Source organism: Heterodontus francisci, chromosome 1, assembly GCF_036365525.1.
Source record: "Heterodontus francisci isolate sHetFra1 chromosome 1, sHetFra1.hap1, whole genome shotgun sequence".
Lineage (NCBI taxonomy): Eukaryota > Metazoa > Chordata > Chondrichthyes > Heterodontiformes > Heterodontidae > Heterodontus > Heterodontus francisci.
This window is the reverse complement of record NC_090371.1, coordinates 10,387,211-10,404,376: the sequence shown is the minus strand read 5'-3', so window position 1 is coordinate 10,404,376 and position 17,166 is coordinate 10,387,211. Positions and strand designations below refer to the sequence as shown.

General features: G+C 46.2%; 1 protein-coding gene across 1 annotated transcript in view; it reads left to right on the top strand.

Annotated features, from left to right (window-relative positions):
- vax2 (ventral anterior homeobox 2) overlaps positions 1-9,648 on the top strand; it is a 364,581-nt gene extending 354,933 nt beyond the window's left edge. Inside the window, exon 3 of the mRNA XM_068040811.1 lies at positions 9,199-9,648. Coding sequence (XP_067896912.1) covers positions 9,199-9,648 — 450 coding nt within the window. The remainder of the gene's footprint in view (positions 1-9,198) is intronic.
- Positions 9,649-17,166: the final 7,518 nt, after the last annotated feature.

The following is a 17,166-nucleotide window of genomic DNA, read 5'->3' as shown; positions in this document are numbered from 1 at the left end:
CCCCACACGGACTGCTGCGGTTCAAGAAGGCAGCTCACCACCACCTTCTCAAGGGCAATTAGGGATGGGCAATAAATGCTGGCCTAGCCAGTGATGCCCACATCCCATGAATGAATAAAAAAAAATCTCTGATGATATATTTAGTATAAACTGCTGGGTTTGTTGGTGTTATTTTAATGGATTCTTGGTCAACTTTGTTGATTAATTTCCTGTTGGATTTGGTGGGCATCTTTGTGTATTTTGTTAGATTGTATGTATTTGGGTCTGTTGGTGTAGTTGTCTGTGCCTTTGGTGTACCTTAGCTGTAGTGAGGTTTTAATGTGAGTGCTTTGTACATTCACCTATATACCACTCTGCCCTTTGAACATTAAAATCCCTTCCCTGGTTTGTTAATTAATACTTAAATTCACATGTATGTAGTCAAAATGGGGAACACTTTTTAGAATGAATCCAATAGTGTTTCCTAGATCAGGATTGGAGTATTGTGTCCAATGCTGGGCACCATGCTTTAAGAAGGGTGTGAAGACCTCGGAAAGGGTGCACCTTTGGTTCTTTTGCCAATCGCCTTACATCGCTGTCCTCTGGTTCTTAACTCTTCCACCCATGGGAACAGTTTCTCTCGAACTACTCTGTCCAGACTCCTCATGATTTTGAGAAATTCTATCAAATCTCCTCTTAATCTTCTCTGCTCTAAGCTTCTCCAATCCATCCTTGTAACTGAAGTCCCTAATCCCTGGAACCGTTCTGATAAATCTTTTCTGCACCATCTCGAAAGCCTTCACATCCTTTCTAAAGCGTGGTGCCCAGAATTGGACGCAAAAACTCCAGTTAAGGAGTAATCAGTGACCTTTTATCAGACCTGAAACGTTAACTCTGCTTCTCTCTCCGCAGATGCTGCTGAGTATTTCCAGCACGTTTTGTTTTTATTTCAGATTTTCAGCATCTGCAGTATTTTACTTTTATATAAAGAGTAATCAGTGTTTTATAAAGGTTTATCATAACTTCATTGCTTTTGTACTCCACATCTCGATTTGTAAAGCCCAGGATTCCATTCACTGCTTTCTCAACCTGCCCTGCCACCTTCAACGACTTGTGCACCTATGCCCCCCTAAATCTCTCGGTTCCTGCACCATACCCTTTGTTTTATATTTCCTCTCCTCATTCTTCCTACCAAAATGTATCACTTCACACTTCTCTGCATTAAATTTCATCTGCCATTTGTCCACCCATTCCACCAGCCTGTCGATGTCCTCTTGAAGTCTATCATTCTCCTTCCCACAGTTCACAATGCTTCCAATTATAGGCATTTGTAAATTTTGAAATTGTGCCCTGTACACACAAGTCTCGGTCATTAGTCTATTTCAGGAAAAGCAGTGGTTCTAACACTGACCCCGAGGAAACCCCAAGGTATACCTTCCTCCAATGAGAAAACAACCATTGATAACTATTCTCTAACTTCATATTGATGCTGCCACTGTCAACTTTGCTGACAAACTTATTATGTGGCACTTTATCAAATGCCTTTTGGAAGTCTATTTTTCGATTTCTCTTTTTTTTTTCGTGTGATTGGTAAAAACTTGTCGTTCCTTTTTCATTTATCTAAGTTAAGACTAAGTTAAGCTTAAGATTAAAAATGGCAGGAGATCTCAGACCCGTGTTATGCTCCTCTTGCTCAATGTGGGAGCTCAGGGACACGGCTGTTGTCCCTGACTCCTTCACGTGCTGGAAGTGTGTCCAGCTGCAGCTCTTGTTAGACCGCATGACGGCTCTGGAGCTGCGGATGGACTCACTTTGGAGCATCCGCGATGCTGAGGAGGTCACGGATAGCACGTTTAGCGAATTGGTCACACCGCAGATTAGGATTGCTGAGAGAGAAAGGGAATGGGCGACCAAAAGGCAGAGAAAGAGCAGGAAGGCAGCGCAGGTGTCCCCTGCGGTCATCTCCCTCCAAAACAGGTATACCGTTTTGGATACTGTTGAGGGATATGGCTCACCAGGGGAAGGCAGCAGTAGCCAGGTTCATGGCACCGTGGCTGGCTCTGCTGTTCGGAAGGGCGGGAAAAAGAGTGGAAGGGCTATAGTCATAGGGGATTCGATTGTAAGGGGAGTAGATAGGCGGTTCTGTGGTCGAAAACGAGACTCCCGAATGGTATGTTGCCTCCCAGGTGCACGGGTCAGGGATGTCTCAGATCGGCTGCAGAACATTCTGAAGGGGGAGGGTGAACAGCCAGTTGTCGTTGTGCACATAGGAACCAATGATATAGGTAAAAAACGGGATGAGGTCCTACATGCAGAATTTAGGGAGTTAGGAGCCAAGTTAAAAAGTAGGACCTCAGAGGTAGTAATCTCAGGATTGCTACCAGTGCCACGTGATAGTCAGAGTAGAAATGAAAGAATAGTCAGGATGAATGCGTGGCTTGAGAGATGGTGCAGGAGGGAGGGGTTCAGATTTTTGGGACATTGGGACCGGTTCTGGGGGAGGTGGGACCATTACAAATTGGACGGTCTACACCTGGGCCGGACTGGAACCAATGTCCTTGGGGGTGCTTTTGCTAACGCTGTTGGGGAGGGTGTAAACTAATGTGGCAGGGGGATGGGAACCAAATGAGGTCAGTGGACAGTAAAGAGGTAGTAACTAAAGCCTGTAAGGAACTAGATAATGAAGTCAGCGTGACTAAGGGAAAGAATAGACAGGGAGCAGATGATGAACGCAAAGGGACTGGTGGTCTGAGGTGCATTTGTTTTAATGCAAGAAGTGTAGTAGGTAAGGCAGATGAACTTAGGGCTTGGATTAGTACCTGGGAGTATGATGTTATTGCTATTACTGAGACTTGGTTGAGGGAAGGGCATGATTGGCAACTAAATATCCCAGGATATCGATGCTTCAGGCGGGATAGAGAGGGAGGTAAAAGGGGTGGAGGAGTTGTATTACTGGTCAAAGGGGATATCACAGCAGTGCTGAAGGAGGGCACTATGGAGGACTCGAGCAGTGAGGCAATATGGGCAGAACTCAGAAATAGGAAGAGTGCGGTAACAATGTTGGGGCTGCACTACAGGCATCCCAACAGCGAGCGTGAGATAGAGGTACAAATATGTAAACAGATTATGGAAAGATGTAGGAGCAACAGGGTGGTGGTGATCGGAGATTTTAATTTTCCCAACATTGACTGGGATTCACTTAGTGTTAGAGGTCTAGATGGAGCAGAATTTGTAAGGAGCATCCAGGAGGGTTTTCTAGAGCAGTATGTAAATAGTCCAACTCGGGAAGGGGCCATACTGGACCTGGTGTTGGGGAATGAGCCCGGCTAGGTGGTTGAAGTTTCAGTAGGGGACTACTTTGGGAATAGTGATCACAATTCCGTAAGTTTTAGAATACTCTTGGACAAAGACGAGAGTGGTCCTAAAGGAAGAGTGTTAAATTGGGGGAAGGCCAACTATACCAAAATTCGGCAGGAGCTGGGGAATGTAGATTGGGAGCAGCTGTTTGAAGGTAAATCCACATTTGATATGTGGGAGGCTTTTAAAGAGAGGTTGATTAGCGTGCAGGAGAGACATGGTCCTGTGAAAATGAGGGATAGAAATGGCAAGATTAGGGAACCATGGATGACAGGTGAAATTGTGAGACTAGCTAAGAGGAAAAAGGAAGCATACATAAGGTCTAGGAGGCTGAAGAAAGACGAAGCTTTGAAAGAATATCAGGAATGTAGGACCAATCTGAAACGAGGAATTAAGAGGGCTAAAAGGGGTCATGAAATATCTTTAGCAAACAGGGTTAAGGAAAATCCCAAAGCCTTTTATTCATATAAAAGGAGCAAGAGGGTAACTAGAGAAAGGATTGGCCCACTCAAGGACAAAGGAGGAAAGTTATGCGTGGAGTCAGAGAAAATGGGTGAGATTCTAAACGAGTACTTTGCATCGGTATTCACCGAGGAGAGGGACATGACGGATGTTGAGGTTAGGGACAGATGTTTGATTACTCTAGGTCAAGTCGGTATAAGGAGGGAGAGAGTGTTGGGTATTCTAAAAGGCATTAAGGTGGACAAGTCCCTAGGTCCGGATGGGATCTATCCCAGGTTACTGAGGGAAGCGAGAGAGGAAATAGCTGGGGCCTTAACAGATATCTTTGCAGCATCCTTAAACATGGGTGAGGTCCCGGAGGACTGGAGAATTGCTAATGTTGTCCCCTTGTTTAAGAAGGGTAGCAGGAAAAATCCAGGTAATTATAGACCAGTGAGCCTGATGTCAGTGGTAGGGAAGCTGCTGGAGAAGATACTGAGGGATAGGATCTATTCCCATTTGGAAGAAAATGGGCTTATCAGTGATGGGCAACATGGTTTTGTGCAGGGAAGGTCATGTCTTACCAACTTAATAGAATTCTTTGAGGAAGTGACAAAGTTGATTGATGAGGGAAGGGCTGTAGATGTCATATACATGGACTTCAGTAAGGCGTTTGATAAGGTTCCACATGGTAGGCTGATGGAGAAAGTGAAGTCGCATGGGGTCCAGGGTGTACTAGCTAGATGGATAAAGAACTGGCTGGGCAACAGGAGACAGAGAGTAGCAGTGGAAGGGAGTTTCTCAAAATAGAGACGTGTGACCAGTGGTGTTCCACAGGGATCCGTGCTGGGACCACTGTTGTTTGTGATATACATAAATGATTTGGAGGAATGTATAGGTGGTCTGATTAACAAGTTTGCAGACGACACTAAGATTGGTGGAGGAGCAGATAGTGAAGGGGAGTGTCAGAGAATACAGCAGAATTATAGATAGATTGGAGAGTTGGGCAGAGAAATGGCAGATGGAGTTCAATCAGGGCAAATGCGAGGTGATGCATTTTGGAAGATCCAATTCAAGAGTGAACTATACAGTAAATGGAAAAGTCCTGGGGAAAATTGATGTACAGAGAGATTTGGGTGTTCAGGTCCATTGTTCCCTGAAGGTGGCAACGCAGGTCAATAGAGTGGTCAAGAAGGCATACGGTATGCTTTCCTTCATCGGACGGGGTATTGAGTACAAGAGTTGGCAGGTCATGTTACAGTTGTATAGGACTTTGTTTCGGCCACATTTGGAATACTGCGTGCAGTTCTGGTCGCCACATTACCAAAAGGATGTAGATGCTTTGGAGAGGGTGCAGAGGAGGTTCACCAGGATGTTGCTTGGTATGGAGGGTGCTAGCTATGAAGAGAGGTTGAGTAGATTAGGATTATTTTCATTGGAAAGACGGAGGTTGAGGGGGGACCTGATTGAAGTGTACAAAATCATGAGAGGTATAGACAGGGTGGATAGCAAGAAGCTTTTTCCCAGAGTGGGGGATTCAATTACTAGGGGTCACGAGTTCAAAGTGAAAGGGGAAAAATTTAGGGGGGATATGCGTGGAAAGTTCTTTACGCAGAGGGTGGTGGGTGCCTGGAACGCGTTGCCAGCGGAGGTGGTAGATGCGAACACGATAGCGTCTTTTAAGATGTATCGAGACAGATACATGAATGGGCAGGAAGTAAAGAGATACAGACCCTTAGAAAATAGGCGACATGTTTAGATAGGGGATCTGGATCGGCGCAGGCTTGGAGGGCCGAAGGGCCTGTTCCTGTGCTGTAATTTTCTTTGTTCTTTGTTCTTTAGTCCTTTTGGAACACTGTATTACCCTCATCAGCCCTCTTTGCTATCTCATTAAAAACCTCAATCCAGTTAGTTAAACACGATTTGCCTTTATCAAGTCCGTGCTGGCTTTCCTTAATTAATCCACACTTGTCCAAGTGACTGTTAATTTTGTGGCTGCATTTGGTGATGCTGTAATTTGAGAAGGAAAACTTCCTGTCCATGCACAGTTGCAGTGCCTGTTTGAATGACATAGCCCACATACCATAATATACCACATACTACATAGTAGGTCAGAGGCTAGGAATCCTGCATCGAGTAACTCACCTCCTGACTCCCCAAAGCCTGTCCACCATCTACAAGGTACAAGTCAGGAGTGTGATGGAATACTCTCCACTTGCCTGGATGGGTGCAGCTCCAACAGCACTCAAGAAGCTCGACACCATCCAGGACAAAGCAGCCCACTTGATTGGCACCCCATCTACAAACATTCACTCCCTCCACCACCGACGCACAGTAGCAGCAGTGTGTACCATCTACAAGATGCACTGCAGCAATGCACCAAGGCTGCTTAGACAGCACCTTCCAAACCCACAACCTCTACCAACTAGAAGGACAAGGGCAGCAAATACATGGGAACACCACCACCTACAAGTTCCCCTCCAAGTCACACACCATCCTGACTTGGAACTATATCACCGTTCCTTCACTGTCGCTGGGTCAAAATCCTGGAACTCCCTTCCCAACAGCACTGTGGGTGTACCTACCTCACATGGACTGCAGCGGTTCAAGAAGGCAGCTCACCACCACCTTCTCAAGGGCAATTAGGGATGGGCAATAAATGCTGGCCTGGCCAGCGACACCCACATCCCATGAATGAATAAAAAACAAACTACGGAATATGCTTCATCTCCAATAATAGTCTTTCCTCATCTCCAGTACATTTAATATGTTTAATCTATATCCCATATACCAAGCTTAATATGCAAGAAACCTGTATCCCGCTATTTAATGGCATATTTTATACGGTTTGTGGTTCTGCAACTGATCAAATCTGGCATCTGATTACTGCTCAATCGTCTCAAGATATACTTTCCACCCGGGGCTGATTAAAAACACAGAGGTAAACTCGAACGCCCCTCGACACATACACAACCAACGGGGAAAACTGCGCGTGCGTGGGCGGACGTAATGAAAGGCGAGTGCGCATATACAAATGTGGTCATGTTCATAGAAGCTTTTAAGTAGGCATCAGGAGATACAGTTTAATTTTGTCCAGGATTATCACTTCTAAAAGCTGTCCCAGCACTGAGGTTGAACTGACTGGCCTGTATTTGCTGGGCCTTAACCTTGCACCCTTTTTAGAACATTTGCAATTCCCGAGTCCTCTGGCACCACCACTCTATCTAAGGAGGATTGGAAGATTATGCCCAGTGTCTCCACAATTTCCACCCGTACTTCCCTCAGCATCTTCGCACGCATCCCGTCTGGTTTTAGTGACTTATCAACTTTAAGTACAACCAGCCTTTCTAAAATGTCCTCTTTATCAATTTTTATCCCAATCAGTATCTCAACTACTTCCTTTTCACTACTACTTTGGTAGCATCTTTATCTTTGTGTTCCAGAGAGGTAGTAAGGGGTGTGGGTGGTTCCCGCTGTTCACCTCCTGATCACAATCATGTTTTTCTTTTAAGTAATGATTTAGCTCCTGAGTGTTTTACTTGCCAAATACACAGACAGTGACAGGTTTTCTTGTGGGTTAAAACAGAAGATTAACTATTTATTGAACAACATTCATTCCCTGAAAAGTTCACCACTCACGCACACATTCACTCTCACATGCACTCTCAAAAGAAGATAGATAGAAGGTAAATGGTAAGAGTTCAAGGTCTGGTCGGTGTTCATGGTTTACGCTAAACCTGTTGAATCTTCTAAATAGAACAGTCTATTTTAAAAGGTGCAGGCCTGGTATTTGTAATCTTGAACTTATTGAGGTGTTGTAGATTTCTTGTGATTAAGATTTCAGACTGGAGGTGGTGGTCACTTTCACTTCTCTGCACCAAGTTGAAGTGTAGAATTAGCAGCAGGGCTTCCTCTTGTTTAGACTGGATCATTCCACAGCCCTTGGCTGGACTCCTTCTCTGAGATTGTTGTGATCTCTCCCTCTCTCTCCAGAGGGTTGCCTTTTAAGGTCAAAATCCAACAAATTGGAGTCTTTGTTAGGTGACACATGGCCCTCTCTCCTGGTGTGACCACACAATGGAACAGGATGTGGAATCCATTGATGTCTGGATGGGTGTAATGCTGTTATGATGTTGCTACTTCACAACCTCTTTGTTTCAGAAGAAATCCATTCAATTCAGAGTGTCTCTTCATAGTTTCAGGATGGGTGCAATTGACACCACTTAGTCTGGAATGTATCCTTTTGCCCTTTCAAGACAGTGAGATGGTTTGAATATACAGGCCAAGTCAGCTGACCTTTCGTGGCCATCTTGTAGCACATTGAAATTGACTTTTCCTTTAAAAACTGGACAATGATTCCACATCTGTGGACAGGTGCAAAGTACTCAGTTAGTACCTCAGCCATGCCCTCTGCCTCCATGCGTAGTTCCCGCTTTTGGTCCCTAATCGGCCTCACCCTTCCTCTTATTGCCCCGTTACTATTTATATGTCTATAGGACACTTTTGGACTTCCTTAGCTGCCAGTCTCTTTTCATGCTGTCTCTTTGCCTCTCTTATTTCCTTTCTCACTTCCCCTCTGAACCTTCTATACAACAATGACTGTTCCCTCATAGTTTCCCTACTGACACTTGACCCATTTGACTCACCTCATTCCCCAGAACCAGATCCAGCAATGCCTCCTTCCTCATTGGACAGGAAATATACCAACCAAGAACATTCTCCTGAACATACTCAAAAACTCTTCCCCTTCTTTGCCCTTTACAGTATTACTATTCCAGTTTATATTAGTATAATTGAAGTCCTCCATAACTCTACCCCTGCTTCAGCTCATCTGCTGCCAATGTCCACCCCTTTGGCTATTCCAGACTCGATTATTTCAATGCTGTCTTCTCTTGCACCCTTCACAAAACTTTCCTAGTTCACACCAAGTCCTGTTCACCCAACAACCACTGTGCTTGCTGGCCTACAGTGGCTCCTGGTTCACCAAAAACTTCAATTTAAAATTCTTATCCATGAGTTTAAATCCCTTCGTGACCTTGCCCCTCCGTAACTCTGTATACTGCTCCAGCCCAAAACCGTGCAAGATCTCGGCACACCTCCAATTCTAACCTCCTACGCATCTCCGATTTTGTTGCTCCACCATCGGTGGCCGTGCCTTCAGCTAACTGGGCCCTAAGCTCTGGAATTCCCTCCTTAACCCTCCTCACCTCTCTCTCCTGTTTAAGACACTCCTTAAATCCTCTTTGACCAAGGTCACCTGCCCTAATATCTCCTTCTTTGCTTCGGTATCAATTGTTTTGTCTGATGAAGTGCTTTGGGGTGTTTTCTTAAAGTAAAGGTGCTGAATAAATTGCAATTTATTGTTGTTTCTGGTGTCCCATTTCTTACCGTACTGATTCTCTTTATGTTTTTGTGTTTTAGGTTAAGGTCTGGTTCCAGAACAGACGTACGAAGCAGAAAAAAGATCAAAGTAAAGACTGTGACAGCTCCCCCGGCACGTCAGAATCCATTGCCACCTGTAACATCCTGAGGCTGCTGGAGCAAGGGAGGTTGTTGTCTGTCCCTCCAGCTCCCACTTTGCTCCCTCAAGGACCTAGTCCTCTTGGATCTCCAGCGGGTAATGGCTGCAGCTTGGTGTCCTCCAGCAGCAGTTCACCTGGGCTGACTGGTGCATCCTTCAGCCTCTGCGCCCCTCCCCCAGCCACCACTGCCCCCCACTGCCAGACAGGCACTGCTCCGTGCTTCTCGAGCCCGGCATTAAGCGGCGCCCTTGAACTCTCCACCAGCTACGGAGTGGGTACATCAGCCTTTGAGCCTTACGCACGGACGGAAAGGAAAGACAGCGTCACAGAGAAGAGACCAAGTTCATAGGGGAGGAGAGACAGAGAGAGAAAGAGAAAAAAAAGAGATTCTACCAACACATTGCTGTTGCGTCTTGTGTTTGAGTTGTTAGCAATGTTCAGTCGATGTGATGGTGATTCTGATGCAAGTTCCTACTCTTATGGTGTGGCTAATGACAGCAGAGAAGAACCAAATAAATCTGTTGCATTGCTTTCTTGGCAGCTACTGGGCGTTGGCACTACACAGTTCACAGGTCAAGGGTCAGGTTGCTGGATAGTCAATTCAGTGGAAATTACATCCACCATCTCACTGTTTATTAAGTAGTCTCTTTATTAAATAGTCCCTTCCACTCACTTTCCTGACCTCTGTCCAAAACTGTTCCCTCATGCGCCCGACCTGTTTGCCCTTAAGCTCTGAGAAATCTGTCTGTTTGGAACATAGGAATTCTTATACGAAAAGAAGCCAAGGTCCACCTAGTTCATCCCCTACCTGGTAGTTACATGATACAATGTTAATGGAGCTGTTGACTAATCACAGCAATCAATGAGTCTACAACAGACCCAGACATGAAATAAGGAAAACCCCAGTGGTGGAGAGCTTTGGGAAACACAGGTCCAAAAATCACCAGTTCCTCCCAAGCACATGACACTCACCACACATCGGGCTAGATATAGCGGAGCCGGCAGGGCTCCTGGTGCTGGGCCGAAATGGCGATAGGAATCCTGCCTTGGCCATTCGGAGCCCTCCCCATCCCCGGCTCTATTTAACGGCAGCGTCAGGATCCCTGTCCCTTTGAAGAAGGGGATCCCGCCTCCAAGAACTGCGAGCCAATCAGAGGGCCGTCAGCTCAGTAGTATCAGCAGCGCCACTGGGGGTGGTGGCCACTGCCGGTACTGCACAAGCCTTGGAACCAGGCCCAGCGCTAGAAACCTGAACCTCAGGTAAGTGAGGCAGGGTCACCGGGGCCAGTCTAGCAGGCCTGGCAAGGTGGGAAAGAGTATGGATGATGGGTGTGGGGGGAAGGGGTGATGGAGTTCAGGGAGGTGGATTGTTTTCCACCGGGGACCCTCCATGGGCCAAAGATTTCCCACGGAGGAGCCCCCTCCCAAGCCTGCAGGGATGGAGCCTCATTTTACTGGGTGAGCTCCCTGCGTGGAAGAGGCCCATCCTCGCTGCTGGACAGCGGGGGCAGCAAGAGTCCCTTAAGGGGCTAATGATAGGCCTCTTAAGGGTCTCAATTGGCCCCTGGATGGTAAGGCCGTCATTGGCCTTTCCTGCCCCTGGCTTAATTGTGGTGCAGCAGAAAGGTGATGGGTCCTTCCCCCACTACCTCCTGTTGCAATTCTATGGGGTCCTGCCTCCTAGCCCATCTCCGGGGAGTCCAGTAAATCCAGACCATCATGTTTGCCAAAGCGAGACAAACACTCCTAGTTACTTTCCATTCTAGAGTCAGTGGCTGGTGATCAGGAGTGGGGGACATCTGACTGACCTTTCCCCTCCCCCTTACTCCATTGCCCCACCATGCCTTTCTGTAGTTCAGATGCATTGAAGACCCCAGCACAGCCGAGGAATGGAGCTCAGGGCCTCTTCAGTCTCTGTGATTCAGAATAACAGGCTATGCCTTAGTGCCTAGGCCACGGGGTAGTGAGCTGATGCACAATAACACAATTCACATCATCCTGTCTCCTGCTTGTTTCCAGGGGAAGAAAGGTTTGCCAAGGGCCTGTATTTCCTTGCACACTTCATGCCTCTTTAAACACATATCAGCTGTCTCCCTCAGTCACTCCACCCCCTTGTTTAGAATCAGGTTGTTTCACAGCCACTGCTCATTAACGTTCAGTAATGCTCTGTGGAATTGCATTCACAACAAAAAGATAAAATACTGATTTTAAAAATAAATGAATCACGTCTTTTAAATGTGGGCTCAGTGGTTCAATAAATTTCTCAATTCCCCGTCAAACCACCCACCCACCCAACCAACCACCCACCTACCCAACCCACCCAAACACCCACCTACCCAACCACCCAACCCACCCACCTACTCAACCCACCTACCCAACCACCCCACCCAACCACCCACCTACCCAACCCACCCAACCACCCACCTACCCAACCACCCACCTACCCAACCACCCAACCACCTAGCTAGCCAACCACCCATCCAACCACCCACATACCCAACCCACCCAACCACCTACCCAACCACCCAACCACCTACTCAACCACCCAACCACCTACCTATCCAACCACCCACCCAACCACCCACATACTCAACCCAACCACCCACATACCCAACCACCCACATACCCAACCCACCCACCTACCTTCAAACTGAGAATCTTGATGACATTTATTAAATTATAACTTATTCAAAAAGAATCATTGCCTTTTTATTCTGCCTGCTTTAGATTTTCAATTTTTTTTATATACATGGGAATCACTGGCGAGGTCAGCATTTATCCCTTGAACTGAATGGCTTGCTCGGCCATTTCAGAGAGCAGTTAACACTCAGCCACATTGCTATGGGTCACATGTAGGTCAGACCGGGTAAGGACAGCAGGTTTCCTCCTCTAAGGGACATTAGTGAACCAGATGGGTTTCTACAAGAATGGACAATGGTTTCCTGGTCACCATTAGACTAGCTTTTCATTTCAGATTTATTAATTGAATTCAAATTTCACCATCTGCTGTGGTGGGATTCGAACCCATGTCCCCAGAGCATTAGCCTGGGCTCTGGATTACTAGACTAGTAACATTACCACTACACCACTACCTCCATTTCCATGGCTCTGGATGAAATACATCAATAGGGGAATATTCATAGTTGTCTTGGGTGTCGATTAAATACTCTATGTATTATGGGAGGGTGACTATTCTTCTCAATGGCTGCATGGTCCTGCAGTAAAGGCAGCTATTTACAGTCACTGTAGTCACACCAGCGTCCCTTCCTCCCATCTTAAAGGAAGCACTTACATTAACAAAACATCTCATTTACAGTTTACAATTCATTCTGTACTAATCTCTCTGCTCATTCACAGTTCCTGGTCACTCAACGTTTAGAAAATACTCTGATTAATGTTTTTTGGTTCAAAGTGGAGGTTCCCTCAGTTCGCCACACTGAACTTTATCTCTACTCTCTGTCTCCTACCTCTTAATCAATACTCGATCCATAACCTTATGTAGAGGAGGTTGCATTGTTAGCAGTGAATACAGTAAACTAAGCTGGAAGAAGTGCACCTGCAAGGAGTGTTTGGAGACCTGAACAATGGGAAGGGAGGAGTTTAGAAGAATGAGAGGTGACCTAATTGAGATGTACAAGATTCTGAAAGAGCTTGATAAGGTAGAAGCTGAGAGATTGCTTCCGCCAGTCGGGGAATCTAAAACGCGGGGGCAAAGTTTCAGGATACGGGGCTGATAATCTTCGGAATCCTCTACCCCAGAGGGTTGTGGATACTCCATCATTGAATACATTTAAGGTTGGGATATAGATTTTTGGGAATCAAGGGATATGGGGCAGGAAAGTGGAATTGAAGCCCAAGATCAGCCATGATCGTATTGAATAGTGGAGCAGGCTTGATGGGCCATATGGTCTACTCCTGCTCCTATTTCCTGTGTTCTTGTGTTTTTGTGAAGAGACCTTTATAATTAACCCCACCTATCCCTCAATTCTTCTCACCATATCCTCAATACCTCTCGGCATATTCCTCATTCCCTCCTTGCCTAATTCCTTCACTTGGACTTGTGGTCCCTGGGATCAAACACTTCTGCCAGACAGACAGAATGGAAAAGGAGGAGTGGCCCTGATAGTAAAGGATGACATAAGAACAGTAAGTTATGGGGAAGTGGTGGTGTAGAGGTATTGTCACTGGACTAATAACCCAGAAACCCATGGAATTTCTCTGGAGACATGGGTTTGAATCCCACCACAGCATAAAGTTGAATTTGAATTCAATTAATAAGTTTGGAATTAAAACCTAGTCTGATGACCATGAAACCATTGTTGTAAAAACCCATCCGGTTCACTCATGTCCTTCAGGGAAGGAAATCTGTCATCCTTGCCTGGTCTGGCCTACATGCAATGTGGATGTCTTTTAAATAGCCCAGCCAGCCATCCAGTTGTTTCTAACTGCTATGAAGATAATAAAGAATGAAACTAGATGGGTCACGTGGCATCGACCTAGGCACTGGAAACAACAATGGCAAACCCTGCAAAGTCCTCCTTACTAACATCTGGGGGCTTGTGCTAAAGTTGGGAGAGCTGTCCCACAGGCTAATCAAGCAACACACTCACAGAATCATACCTTACAGACAATGTCCCAGACACTGCCATCACCATCCCCGGGTATGTCCTGTCCCACGGGCAGGACAGACCCAGCAGAGGTGGCAGCTCAGTGGTATACAGTCGGAAGCGAGTCCTCAACATTGACTCTAGACTCCATGAAGCTGATGGCATCAGACAAAACATGGACAAGGAAACCTCCTGCTGATCACCACCTACCGCACTCCACTCAGCTAATAAATCAGTACTCCTCCATATTGAACACCACCTGGTGGAAGCACTGAGTGGGCACAGAATGTACTCTGGGTGGGGGACTTCAATGTCCATCACCAAGAGTGGCTCAGTAGCACCACAGCTGGCTGAGCCCTAAAGGACATAGCTGCTAGACTGGGTATGCGGCAGGTGATAAGGGAACCAACACAAGGGAAAAACGTACTTGACCTCGTCCTCACCAATCTGCCTGTCGCGGATGCATCTGTCCATGACAGTATTAGTAGGAGTGACCACCGCACAGTCCTTGTGGAGATGAAGTCCCACCTTCACATTGAGGATACCCTCCATTGCGTTGTGTGGCACTACCACTGTGCCACATGGGATAGATTTCAAAGAAATGTAGCAATGCAAAACTGGGCATCCATGAGATGCTGTGGGGCAGCAGCAGAATTGTACTCAACCACAATCTGTGCATATCCCCACCATTATCATCAAGCCAGGAGATGCTCAATGAAGAGAGTGCAGGAGGACAGGCCAGGTGCAGCACCAGGCATACCTCTAAACGAAGTGTCAGCCTGATGAAACTACAAGCTAAGCCTACTTGCGTTCCAAACTTCGTTAAGCAGCATGCGATAGACAGAGCTAAGCGATCCCATAACCAACGGATCAGATCTAAGCTCTGCAGTCCTGCCACATCCAGCCGTGAATCGTGGTGGACAATTAAACAACTAACTGGAGGAAGTGTTAATATTCCCATCCTCAATGATGGGGGAGCCCAGCACATCAGTGCAAAAGATAAGGCTGAAGAATTTGCATCCATCTTCAGCCAGAAGTGCTGAGTTGATGATCCATCTCAGCCTCCTCCTGAAGTCCCCAGCATCACAGATGCCAGTCTTCAACCAATTCGATTCACTGTGCGTGATATCAAGAAACGACTGAAGGCACTGGATATTGCAAAGGCTATGGGCCCTGACAATATTCTGGCAATAGTACTGAAGACCTGTGCTCCAGAACTTGCTGCACCCCTAGCTAAGCTGTTTAAGTGCAGCTACAACACTGGTATCTACCTGGCAATTTGGAAATTTGCCCAGGTATGTCCTGTACACAAAAAGCAGGACAAGTCCAACCCGGCCAATTACCACCCCATCAGCCTACACTCAATCATCAGTAAAGTGATGGAAGGTGTCATCAACAGTACCATCAAGCAGCACTTGGTTAGCAACAATCTGCTCAGTGATGCTCAGTTTGGGTTCCGTCAGGCCTACTCAGCTCCTGACCTCATTACAGCCTTGGACCAAACATGGACAAAAGATCTGATGTGGCGCAGTGATTAGCACCACAGCCTCACAGCTCCAGCAACCCGGGTCCAATTCTGGGTACTGCCTGTGCGGAGTTTGCAAGTTCTCCCTGTGTCTGCGTGGGTTTCCGCCGGGTGCTCCGGTTTCCTCCCACAGCCAAAGACTTGCAGGTTGATAGGTAAATTGGCCATTGTAAACTTCCCCTCATGTAGTTGGTGGTAGGAGAATGGTGGGGATGTGGTAGAGAATATGGGGTTAATATAGGATTAGTATAAATGGGTGGTTGATGGTCGGCACAGATTCAGTAGGCCGAAGGGCCTGTTTCAGTGCTGTATCTCTAAATAAAATAAATAAAGAGATGAAGTGAGAGTGACTGCCCTTGGCATCAAGGCAGAATTTGACCGAGTATGGCATCAAGGAGCCCTAGAAAATCTGGAGTCAATGGGAATCAAGGGAAAACTCACCGCTGGTTGGAGTCGCCCCTAGAGCAAAGGAAGATGGTTCTGGGTGTTGGAGGTCAATCATCTGAGCTCCAGGACATCACTGCAGGAGTTCCTCAGGGTAGTGTCCTTGGCCCAACTATCTTCAGCTGCTTCATCAATGACCTTCCTTTAATCATAAGGTCAGAAGTGGGGATGTTCGCTGATGATTGCACAATGTTCAGCACCATTCGCGACTCCTCAGATACTGAAGCAGTCCGTGTAGAAATGCAGCAAGACCTAGAAAATATCAAGGCTTGGGCTGATAAGTGGCAAGTAACATTCTCACCACACAAGTGCCAGGCAATGACCATCTCCAACAAGAGAGAATCTAATCAAATACCCCTTGATATGCAATGGCATTACCATCGCTGAAACCCCAACTATCACCATGGGGTTACCATTGACCAGAAACTAAACTGGAGTAGCCATATGGAGCAATATGTTGTAGAACCAACCAGGGAGCAGGCTATTCTAGATTTGGTATTGTGTAATGAGGTGGGATTAATTAATGATCTCATGGTGAAGGATCCTCTAGGGAGACTGATCATAGCATGCTAGAATTTCAAATTCAATCTGAGGGTGAGAAGCTGGAGTCCCACACTAGCATTCTGGAGTTAAACAAAGGTTAAACATAGGCATGAGGACAGATTTGGTCCTAGTGGACTGGGCAGGAAGACTACAAGGTAGGACAGTTGATGAGCAGTGACAGATGTTTAAGGAGATATTCAATTCCGCCCAACTAAAATATATTCTGGAGGAAAAAAGATTGTCAGAGGGGGAAAAACATCCATGGCTAAGCAAGGAAGTTAAGGATAACATGAAGACAAAAACTAAGGCATACCATATTGCAAAGGCCAGTGGCAGGCTGGAAGATTGGGAAACTTTTGTAGTAACACTTTAAAGTAATAAAAAGAGCAAAGGTAAATTATGAAAGAAAACTAGCACAAAATATAAAAACGGGTAGCAAAAGCTTCTATAAGTATATAAAAGGGAAGAGAGTAGCTAAAGTGAATGTTGGTGAATGAGGATGTGACTGGGGAGTTAATAGAGGGGAACACAGAAATGGCAGAGACACTAAATCAGTATTTTGCCTCAGTTTTCACAGTGGAGGACACTAGTACCATCCCAATAGTAACAGGTAATGCAGAGGTTATAGAAAGAGATGAACTTAGAAAAATTATCATCACTAGGGAAAAAGTACTGAGAAAACTATTGGAATTGAAGGCAGACAAGTCCCCAGGGCCTGATGGCCTACATCCTCGGGTCTTAAAGGAAG